Source organism: Dipodomys merriami, unplaced genomic scaffold (genome assembly GCF_024711535.1).
Source record: "Dipodomys merriami isolate MVZ:Mamm:240054 unplaced genomic scaffold, mDipMer1.0.p SCAF_6, whole genome shotgun sequence".
Taxonomy (NCBI): domain Eukaryota; kingdom Metazoa; phylum Chordata; class Mammalia; order Rodentia; family Heteromyidae; genus Dipodomys; species Dipodomys merriami.
Window position 1 is genome coordinate 18481556 of NW_027206179.1, and position 12113 is coordinate 18493668.

The window sequence follows — 12113 nt, forward strand, 5'->3', positions numbered from 1 at the left end:
ACGCGCGAGGCGGGGAGGTGGGCGGGGGGCGGCGCGGCGGTCGCTTCGAGCGCGCTCGTCGGCTCCCCGAAGAGAGAGCGCGGACGGCTGGGCGCCGGCGGCCACTTTTTCGCCTTCCCGGGTAGGCGCGGCGGCGGCGGCGGCCGTCGGAAGCGGGCGGCCTCTGTGCGGGGCGGGGGGCGCGTCCGTTCGGGCGCGCGGGGCTCGCGGTGGCGGTCCTCGGCGGCTGCCGGCCGAGCCGGGCGGCGTTGGGCGGACCCGGGGCGCTGGCGGCAGCGGCCTGAGGCGCCGTCGGTGCGGCCGAGGACGGCGCGCGGGGGCCGGGCGCGGCGAGGCGCGGGGGCCGGGCGCGGCGGGGCGGTCCGCGGGCCCCGTGGGCCGGAGGCGGCGCCCCGGGGTGGGCGCAGCTCCTCCCGGGCAGCGCGAATCCCCACTACCCCTCACCCCGGGCCGGATTGGGGCCCCGCCGGGGAGTCGAGCCCCGGTCCTGGCGGGGACCCCCCCCACACCCGGAAGGCTCGGCCCGGCGTGCTTGGCCCTGGCAGCCTGGTCAGGCCGGGGCCCGGAGCGGCGCGTGGAGCCAGTGGCGGAAGATGGGGTCGCGTTAACCCCGAGACAGAAGTCGGCTGTCTGGGGTCCGCCCCGTCGGGCGCCCCCATCGATGATCAGTTACAACTAGGCACCCCGTGGATGATCAATAACCACTAATCGGGCGGACCATGGATGATCAATTACCACTAATCGGGTCCTCCGTAGTTGATCAATAATAATCAGGCGCCCCATCGATGATCAGTAACCACTATTCGGGCCCCCATGGATGATCAATAACCACTGATCAGGCGCCTTATCCATCAATAACCACTAATCGGGTGCCCCATGGATTGTGAATATTAATCAGGTGCCCATCGATGATCAATAACCACTAATCGGGCGCCTCAACGTGGTCACTTTATACTAAATAGGACATGCCTATCAATTACCACTTTAAATAAGGGACCTTTATCAGTGATCATTTTATTGCCCCAAGCCCCCCCCCCCAAGCACCCTCTCCTAGCTCCCCCAAAGTCTGCGCCCCTCCCGTCTCCTCCACCGGTTTCTGCCCCCACCCCTCTTCCCCTGCACCCCTGCGTAGTGGGGGCAGTGCCCTGCCCCAAACCCCCGCTTTTCTGGGTACACCAGCCGAGATTAAACCCCAGAGCAGGGTGCTTTGGGGTGAGCCTGTCCTGGGACAGGTCACGGGTACCAGTTGTGAAGAACAAGTTATTCATCACAATCTGGAGGAGAGTTTCGAAGACCACCACCGGAACCAAACCTGCGTGGAGAGAAAGCCAAGAAGGTTCTGGTTTAAGATAGTGATTGGAAATATTTGTGTGTGTGCGGGTACCGGAGCTTGAACTTTGGCTGGGCCTAATCGCTTGGCTTTATCCATTGCTACCAGTAGAGCCACAGCTCCATTTCCTGCTTTTTGCTAGTTATTTGGGGATGAGTCCCACAGACTGAACTCTGGTGGCTCACTCCTGTAACCTTAGCATCCGAGGTACTGAGGAGGCTGAGATCTGAGAATGGCTGTCGACATGAAGCCAGTCTGGGCAGGAAAAATCTGAGACATTTACCCTCTTCAATTAACCCCCCAAAGCCGGAAGTGGAGCTGTGGCTTAAGTGGTATTGCTCTAGCCGTGAGCACAAAAGCTTGGGTATAACACCCAGGCCCAGAGTTTAAGAACAACGGATTTTCCTTCCCTGTGTGGCTTCAGATGTCTTCTGAGTAGCTGGAATTAAAGGCATGAACCACCCAGACATTTTTAAAGACAAGCCTACAGGGTTGGAGTGTGTGCTAAACTGGGAAATGCAATCAAATGATGAACTCTAGAAAGTAACTGACTTAGCAGACGTTAACATAATTCTAAACCTGTTGGCAGGAATGCTATGAAGCACTTCTCCATAAAGCATAAAACATTCTTCAAAGTGCACAGAGTCACTGCACACCTTTGCAGCTGGGAATGAGGTAGTGGCAGCATGGAGGTGGGAGGCTTGAATAAAAGTGAGGTGAAATCTGTTTAAGAAGCAATTATTTTATATCTCTTTCCCTATTTCACTCTTGGGTGACTGGCTTATATTGAGAAAGTAACGGAGAAGATTTTGAACTGATGGATGCAAGGCATAGTAAATTATATGGGTACGTTGTGGGAAGGAGTCAGAAGCCTGCATTTTTTTTATCCCCTTTTGTTGTTCACTTGTGCAACCAGACTAATACTTTCCAGGCTCACATAGAATGGACAATTGTTGAAAGAAGGTTAAGTGAGGATGCACAGTTGGTCATAGCCATTGCTTCTGGAAAATAATTGGGTTTCTGGGAGAAGAGTGAAAAGACATTATTTACTTTAAACAATATTGTGTTAGCTGGTGCTGGTTGCTCAGGCATGTAATCCTACCTATTTGGGGCTGAGATCTGAGGATGGCTAGCCCTGGTAGGGCTTCATCACAGAAAAAGCAAGAAGTGGTGCAGTAGCCAAATGATAGTGCTAGCCTTGAGCAGAAAGAGCTTAGAGACAGTTCCCAGGCCCAGAGTTCAGGGCCAAGGACTAGCAAAAATAACTTGTGGCAGGTACATATATTACCTATTTGAAAATCAAATGTTTTTAAAGAAATTATGAACAGAGTTTGACAAAGCAATTCTCCTAGGAGTTTGCCTTATATACACCCCGGTGAAAATAATTTTAATTTTGTAGTGCTGCCTGAACGGATACACAAGTTAGCAATATTGAGATAATATTTGGGAGAGGGGTTTTGAGTGGCCAATGTGGAATGTCTTTTTCTCTATATTGTTAGTATATTTTGACATTTGAACCATTTATTGTTGCCTATTAGTGAAGAGATGAATTTCATTGGGGCAAATGAATGAATAGTGGAGATTCTGATATTGATAATCTGAAAAATAAAAGTTCTCATAAAGAGATATTACATTTTGTGCACGTTGTCCTTAGGTCAGCTGTGGCCTAAGTTATGGGTCCATTAGTCTAGACTCCACTCATTTTGGGGGTCTTCAATTCTGGTAAATATCTTCTTTCTGAGACCCACGTTGAAAATGCAAAAGTACATGTTTTTCTCATGGCTCAGGGTGAAAGTTTTAAAGGGCTTATATGAATTTGCCTTGTCTCAACTCAGAAGAGGCACAGTGAAACTTCTGCCTAGATTCTATTAGTAAAAGCAGTTCATACAACCAATAGCAAGAATGCATGCCATGCTTCCCAGGAGGCACTGCAGAGTCACATGCCTCTACAGGAAAGGATAGACAATGGTAATAAAGGAGAAAAATCAATAGAGGTGCCAAGAAATTAAGCAGAAACTGGTTGAGATTGGAGATGTTCACGAAAATGTTTTTATAATTTGTTTTAGCATCCTGCTTTGAACTATTTTAAGGCTTCTATGTCATGTTTGCTCTATCTTAGGTAACATTTCTGTGTATATCAAACAAAGGCTTCTATAGAAAGACATCCATTTTTAGGGAACTACTTCTAATGTGTTTATTTCAGCTACTTAGTGTGGCTTATTCATAGCTTTTGTGTCATGTTCATGTCTGACAACTCACTTTTCACAACACAATCTTCTTTTAGGGAGATGTCCTTTGCTTCCCAGATGTAATGCACCTTAAGTTAATTCAAGAGTGAAAATGAGTCATACAGAGGTAATACTTTCAAATATTCTTTATCTTTGGGCTTCTTTCTCTCTTTCTTGTAATGGTGTGCCTTTAGAGTAATTATTTTCAACTTGGACTGTTGGTGGCAGTATAGCATTCATATTTAAGATAAGGATTCTGGGCCTTATGCCAGGGGCTTATGCCTATAATCCTAACTACTCTGGTGGCTGAGATCTGAGGATCAAGGTTGGAAGCCAGCAGGAAAGTCCATGAGATTCTTGTCTACAAATATCCACCAAAAAGCTGGAGGTGAGCTTTGGCTTAAGTGGTAGAGCACTAGCCTTGAACAGAAAAGCTCAGGGACAGTTCATAGGCCCTGAGTTCAAGTTCCAGGACTGGCATACACAAAACGAAGTCCTCCGGAACAGACTGACTGAATTCTAGCTATGTAACCTGGGCAAGTCACTTAACCTCTGCTGTATTTTTTTTTTATAAAATCAGCATCATAATAGCACTTGAATTAGAATTATAAGACCTTAAAGACTAAAAACAAATTGCTTATAATATTTGACACTGTAGTCTCTTAAGTTTAATTATTATCAGTCTTTTTATTTGAAGGCCATGATTTAAATCATCAGGCTCACAGAACAAACACATAGACAAGGAAGATTTAATTTAATGCCTTTATTCTCTTTCATTTCAGGTTAAATTGAAAATACCTTTTGGAAATAAATTACTGGATGCTGTCTGCTTGGTACCTAACAAAAGCTTAGCATATGGGATAATTCTTACACATGGGGCATCGGGAGATATGAATCTTCCCCATTTGATGTCACTATCATCTCATCTTGCAACTCACGGATTTTTTTGCCTGAGATTTACCTGTAAAGGCCTTAATATTGTACATAGAATTAAAGCATATAAAGCAGTTTTGGTAAGAAAATTTCTTTATATTCACTTACAACAGGATTCTTTTTAAAATTCTTTGTAATGTAAGACAAATTTTGTTTTTATTTTTTAAAAAATCTTAAATAAATGAGTGTCCTTAGAAACTCACCAGTACCTGAAGGCAGTTTTATGGTCAGATTTCTCTTTTTTGCCATCAGTTCATAGAGATGAATTCTCACATCATAAATGTTTCTCCTGACATTGCTCAGGGAACTACTAGGATTTTCTCACTGAAATAACTTTAGAAACAGTTTTGATACTCTTACTACATTCTGTGCATGTACAAATATGACATTGTTTTCTATACATTTACAAACATTGGTTATAATCCCTACATACAGCTCAAACCTGCAATTTCTTTTCTTTTCCCACTTTGGTCGTGGGGCATGAACTCAGGACCTGGGTACTATCCTTGAGCTTTTTCGCTCAAAGCTAATGTTCTACCACTTTGAGCCACTGTGCCACTTTTGATTTTCTGGTCGTTAATTGGAGATAAGAGTCTAAGGGACTTTGCTACCTGGCTGGACTGGCTTTCAACTACAATCCTGAGATCTCAGCCTCCTGAGTAGCTAGGATTACAGGTATGAGCCACCAGTGCCTGGCTAAAATTTCTTTTTTCTCCTGAAGTATTTAACTGCTATTTTTTAAAAATCAAATTTAGTATAGATTGGAAGTTTTTACTAGCCTTCTTTTAAAATATGTTTCTTAAAAATAGGTTAGTGCTTACCAGGCAGGTGCCAGTGGCTCACGCCTGTAATCCAAGCTGATCAGGAGCAGGCTGAGATCTGAAGATTGGGGTTAGAAGCCAGCACAAGAAAGGAAGTTCATGAGACTCTTATCTCCAATTAGCCTGAAAAAGCTGTTAGTGAACTAGCTCAAGTGGTAGAGTGCTAGCTAGCCTTGAGCAAAAGAGCTGAATTCAAGCCTTAGTTCCAGCGCGTGCGCGTGCGCGCGCGCGCACTCACACACACACACACACGCATGCACGACAAAAGGCTAGTGCTTGAATGTTTTTATAAAGATAAGTTGGCTTTTTTTTTTTTTTCTATTCCTTGAACTCATCTGACCCTGAGCTTCTTTTGCTCAAGGCTAACAAACATTCTACTACTTGAGCTACAGCTCTACTTCTCCCTTTTTCTGAGTGGTTTATTGGAGATGAGCATCTCATGGACTTTCCTGCTGGGGCTGGCTTCAAATCACAATCCTCAGATCTCAGCCTCCTAAATAGATAGGATTACAGGTGTGAGCCACCAGCACCCAGCTAAATTGACTTTTTTTTTCTTCTCACACTTGTCAACACTTAGATGTAATTTAATAGTAAACTGTTATCAGAAGAGGGACCACTGTGTACTTTCAAGAAGAATTCTTTCAAGATTTTTATGTTATTTTTATGTAAATTGTCATACCCGTTAGTAATGGTAAGAAACAACTTTGCAGTGGAATGTTTTTTAAGAGAAAAATTAATGATTTTTTTTTAATGTTGTTTTGGTTGATTTACCTAGAATTACCTAAAGACCTCAGGAGAATACAAACTTGCAGGTGTATTCTTGGGAGGTAAGTTTAAATGCTTTTGAATGCTTGTTAACTACCCATTTTAACATTAAAATTGGTAACAGGAAGTTAATTTAAATACTTTTGTTAAGTAACCGCCTTGAAGTTAAAATATTTTATATATATTTGGGGGCGGGGGGGGGGGGGGGCCTGAACTCTGGGCCTTCGATGTCCCTCAGCTCATCAGCTCAAACCTAGCGCTCTACCACTTGAGCCACAGTGCCACTTCCTGCTTTTTTTCTTTTTTCTTATGTGGTGCTGAGGAATCGAACCCAGGGCTTCATGCATGCAAGGCAAGCGCTCTACCACTGAGCCACCTTCCCAGCCCCACCTTATATCCTTATAACAAATTTAAATCTTACATTGATGAATATGTATTATAACTTAAAGCTCACTCCTTTTATTTCTGTCCTTGAATCATTCTCATGAGGATTCCAAGAATTATTTCAGAAGAATTGCTTTTTAAAAAATATCATTTATGCTGTTTGTTTGTAACTTTTCATAATATAATTAGATTTTTTCAGCAAGCAAATATGAATAGCAGTAAATAGATTCATAATTTTGTCACACCATTGTAGCTTCTTTTTGTGACTGTTTCTATTTCAAACTGAACTTGATTTTAATTGATTTTAGGTCGTTCAATGGGCTCACGAGCAGCTGCCTCTGTAATGTGTCATATTGAGCCAGAAGATGGTAATGATTTTGTTAGAGGTCTCATTTGTATTTCCTACCCACTACACCATCCCAAGCAGCAGCAAAAACTCAGAGATGAAGATCTCTTTCGTTTAAAAGATCCCGTACTCTTTGTGTCAGGCTCCGCAGATGAAATGTGTGAAAAGGTGAATTAGAACTCGGTGTTTGTCTGAATGCAAGAGTGAGAGAAATAGGAACAAGATTAGCGGAAGCATTTGGTGTCAGAAAAAATGCTAATTTGTCTAATATTAGTTTCATGCCTTTGGAAAAGAGAGTTAGTAAATGCATTAATTTTTCTTTGGGAAATGGTTTTTTTTGTGTGTGTTTTTTTTGGGGGGGGTCTAGTCGTCGGGCCTGAACTCTGGGCCTGGGCGCTGTCCCTCAGCTCTTCAGTTCAAGGCTAGCGCCCTGCCACTTGAACCACAGTGCCACTTCCGGCTTTTTTCTTTTTGCTTATGTGGTGCTGAGGAATCGAACCCAGGGCCTCAGGCATGCAAGGCAAGCGCTCTACCACTGAGCCACCTTCCCAGCCCCTGGGGAGGTTTTTGACGTTATTAGAATATAGGTTTGGTTTGTGAGTTCAGCATGCAGGCAGATTAACCCTTAAGAAAGGATTGACAGTATTTATATATTAGTGTCATCCCAATGCTGTTTTTCACAGCTTCTAATTTTCTTGGGAAAAACAGTGTTTGGGGAGAAAAAATTGACAGGCTCAAATTCCCTTTTAACTTTTTAATGCTAATCATCAGTGCTCAGCCTGTTTGGTGGTATTATGATATCTGGGAGAAGGGAGCTGCCACTTCTGTCGAGACTTCCTTGTGTATTCTATTGCCTAGAAAGTTGTCTGTGGAGTAGGTATTTAACAAGCATGTGATTGAGTGGGTGCCAGTATAGCTGAGGGAGAGAAAACCCTTTATGAAAACAGTAGAGCATTGGTCTAGTATCCTTTTTCTTTTTCCCTTTAGAATCTGTTGGAGAAAGTGGCACAGAAAATGAAAGCTCCCAACAAAATCCACTGGATTGAGAAGGCGAATCATTCCATGGCAGTGAAGGGACGGTCAACAAATGATGTTTTCAAAGAAATCAATACACAGATTTTGTTTTGGATCCAAGAAATCACTGGAATGGACAAGAAATGATTGTCCTCAGCTGAAAGCTATGAAAGTACAAATTTGAGTACAGATATTGTTCTTTATCAAAGACCAGTATACCTCTCAGCATTATGGTGAGACATATTTCAGACTATTGTTGTTTAATGTTGCCCTATTTTTGAAACACATTTTAATTGTGAAATATCCTTTACAAAATGTCTTTTGAAAGCACTGTTATAGTTGTATGAAGATGATGTACAATATTGAAGGTGGTCTAAATATAATTTATTTTCTTTAGTATAGTTAAGTTTTGGAAAAAAAATTAAACATTTGAATTTTGTTACAATGGTGTTTTTGTCTTATTGAAATGGAACAGAGAAAGTACTCAATTTTGAATATGTCATCTTTAAAAAGAGAGAGAGAAATGGCAGTTGCTGGTAGCTCACGCCTATAATCCTGGCTACTCAGGAGGCTGAGATCTGAGGATTGTGGTTTGAAGTTAGCCTGCGCAGGGAAGTCCGTGAGATTCTTAGCTTCAATTAGCCACCAAATCCAAAAAGGCTAGAAGTGGAACTGTGGCTTAGGTAGTAGGTGAAACACTAGCCTTGAGTGAAAAAGCTGTGGGACAGCACCCAGACCCTGAATTCAAGCATCACTACTGCATGGGTGTGTGCATGCACACACACACACACACACACACAGAGAACATACATAACTTCAATGAATTTATGAAGTCACTAACCATGCTTTGTAGTTAGAATAGTTAAATTTAGAAAATTAATCTATAAGCGTAATATGAGTGACCACTCAAAGATAATCCTTCTAATACAGGGATGGAGATAGCCATTTAACAGTTGACTTAGCCCTGAATGATGCATAAACTACATTCTTTTCATGTGCTAGCTTGCTATTACACGATTCCCTAATCATGGTTAGGGAACATATAATTGAGGAAGATACATGCCATATTTCAGCAAGACTTCATCCGCTGTCCTGCAGATTGGCCACATCTCACAGAAAATGATTTAGCCCTTTCAGGTTTGAGCTCACTGTTAAAAGAGCCACTCTTATCGCCTCAGTTGGGAAGGGGTTAGTCACCACCACTCACGTAGACCAGTATTGCTTATCTGAGGCATCACTGTACCCACCACTGGGCATTTGGCAATGTCTAGAAACTTTATCACAACTGGCGTGGAGAATTATGTGGTATCCCCTAAAAAGAAAAGGATATTGTAAACACTATGGTTTGATGGAAGTACACACTGTGCCAGTGTGGAAGAACTTGGTTTTCAACCAGTTTGTATATAAATCCATTTTCTCTCCCTTACAGTTGCTAAATTTTGGACTGAAATGTCTAAAAGCCTGTCTCCTTAATGTCTGCCCTGCCATCACCCTAATTCAGGCCATTATCAATTCTTATTTGTATGAACTATAGTAGTCTATTTGATTTTCCATATTTTGTTGTCTCCTTACTTTGATAAACCAATTGCTGTTTTCAAACCAGAAACTTGATGAGAAACAGGGTCTGTGTGATGATGTACACACATGTAGTGCCAGCAGATGAAGGCAGGAGTATCTTGTGTTTGAAGCCAACCTTGAACTATAAGGGAGACTATCAAGATTTTAGCCTTTCCTCATACAGTTTCATTAAAAAGACAGTCTTTGCTTCTTTCTGAGACTTTCTTCTCTTACCAAATCCTGCTCACTCTTTAAAGAATACATACATAGTGACCCCTCGCCAATCAAGGCAGTAACACTCCAGAGATCCCCACGATTGGTGAAAATCCGCAAAGTAGCAATATGTGAACCGCATATAGTGAAAGACGACTAACGCTCTGCTTCTCGGATTTTTCCCTATCACAGGGTTCCCTGGAACAAAACTCCCACAAGAGGTGAGGGGTCACTGTATTTTTCCCCTCTTTAATCAGTCCCACTGCCTTCTCATTAAGCATTGATAGGTTTTATATGATCCCATTTGTCTTAGAAACTCCAAGTGAAGTAATACATTTTCATCTTTAAAGAACTTCTTTGTTCAGTGCCTTCCACACTTATGAATTAAGACATTTATAGCAGTATTTCTAACTTACGAACAGTCTTTGATTTTATGCTTGTATTTTATATACCTGTTATTCAGACTTTCTCCTATTAAAGAACAAAAATTCTACAATACTGTTTATGGTAGTCTCTAATTTATCTGTTAACAACCTGCAATCTAGTTAGAGAAGTTGAGTATTTATCATAATATGATAGGGAAGCCCATTAAACTACCTCCCTAAATACACATTTGCCCTAAGCCAAAAAAGAATTAAAAGTCAGGCTGGGTAGGGTGGTTCAAGCCTGTATGTATTCTTAGTTGCTTAGGAACTGGAAATCCAGGGATCAGAATTTGAGGCCAGCCTAGACAAAAAGAAGTATGTGAGACTCCCGTCTCAACCAATGGTAAAGGTAGTGGTAAAATACCTGTTGGTTATGGGGAAAACACATGGCTGGGCACACTGGTACTTGCCTGTCATCCCTAGCTACAAACAGGAAGATCACAGGTTAGCAAAAAGCCACATACTACCTTGAAAATAATATGAAAAGGAGCTGGAGATGTAGCTCAAGTGGTACTACTACTGCTACAAAAGGGTGAAGCCTGAGTTCAATCCCCCGTTCCCAATATCCCCAAATAATAATGAAAACAGGTTTTAGTAAAAATGACTCCCTTTGTGTATATAAAGAAGGGGCAAGGAGTGGGGGAGGTGTCTACTATGCCATAGTACTTGAGAAATTCCGAGTACTTGTGTTTTCTTCCAGAGCTATTGAATGCCCTACCATTTTGGAGAACTATCCTTTGCAAAGACAAAACCCAACATCAGAATTAAACCCCAGTAGACCGAATCTAAACATGAGATTCTCTTTAGAATGCTTCATGATCCCCACTAGACAATGCCATAGCTCAATTGTAATCATAAAAGGCCTGAATGGTTTACTCCTGTCAAATGAATGCTGCTTTCCTCAGTTTACCTGACTGAGTGAAGCCAAAGGAAGTATTAATTACATCTTCAAAGAAAAATGCACTATATCCAAAGTAGTGGTGAATTTTTTTTTTACCACTAGTACAGTCTATCCTGACTGAAACTGTGGACTTAAGGAAAATTAGCAATTCTTAGGTCTGCCTCCGCCCCACCCTTCAATTCTGACATCAGAAAGGACATCACAAGTCGCTCTTTAATGCCAGGCATTGCAAAAGACAACTAGGATTGGTTTTCAGCACAATGTTACTGTATTGTAGGAGAAATTAAAGAGAGCTCTTTATAGCAAAGAAATGAAAAAGCAACTGCTCTAAGAGAAATCTGGCAGGTTTTGTGTGTGTGTGTGTGTGTGTGTGTGTGTGGCAGTTTCTTAAGAGACAAGTTATTGTATGTGTGGCAACCGGATATATTTATGCTAAAAGCCTATTTGGCGAAATGTGAATTACAGTGGGCACCCAATATTTTTACATGTTACATCGATCAACCCTATGTTCATTCTAACAAAGTACTATATTTTCTTGGCCACAAATAAATGTTGAATACACTGTTACTGGTAATAGAAATGTTCAGATCAAAGGCTTCCTACCAATTCGAATTTATTCTATATTTTTAAATTATATGGGAGTAATAATATTCAGAGGATATATAGGATTGTTTTGGTTTTTATGAAATTAATAAATAATTTTTAAATTTAAAAAAGCATCTAGCGGGGCTGGGAAGGTGGCTCAGTGGTAGAGCACTTGCCTTGCATACATGAGGCCCTGAGTTTGATTCCTCAGCACCACATAAGCAAAAAGAAAAAAGCCGGAAGTGGCACTGTGGCTCAAGTGGTAGAGTGCTAGGTTTGAGCTGAAGAGCTGAGGGACAGTGCACAGGCCCAGAGTTCAGGCCCCACAACCAGACCAAAACAAAAAGCATCTAGCACTGTATTTCGCCAGTGAACTTGCAATATTGCTTAAAGTGAGATATTGTGAGCTAAGTTAAATGCCCACTATGACACGTTTGTCACTTAGGCCCAGAGCTGTCCTTGCTACGTTTGGTAAACCTTGGGTAGCACTAGCAGATGTTTCTGGCAAAGCTTTGCATGTGGTTGAGATGGGTGTACCACCTTTTGTGTTTTGGGCATCTGAACTCAAGGAATTCTGAGAGATACCAATCAATTTCCTATATTACATTAAA

General features: G+C 42.0%; 1 protein-coding gene across 2 annotated transcripts; it reads left to right on the plus strand.

Moving 5' to 3' along the window:
• On the plus strand, nt 1-10059 carry Tex30 (testis expressed 30). Of its 2 annotated transcripts, none has more exons than XM_070002648.1 (6): nt 1-121; nt 3615-3685; nt 4341-4571; nt 6088-6139; nt 6770-6975; nt 7795-10059. In XM_070002648.1, exons 2-6 carry the CDS (start codon nt 3671-3673, stop codon nt 7966-7968), a joined length of 678 nt encoding a protein of 225 aa, XP_069858749.1. In that variant the 5' UTR covers nt 1-121; nt 3615-3670; the 3' UTR covers nt 7969-10059. The 2 variants fall into 2 exon arrangements, with proteins under 2 accessions (XP_069858749.1, XP_069858750.1); XM_070002649.1 differs by lacking the exon at nt 1-121 and adding an exon at nt 1057-1336.
• Nucleotides 10060-12113: the final 2054 nt, after the last annotated feature.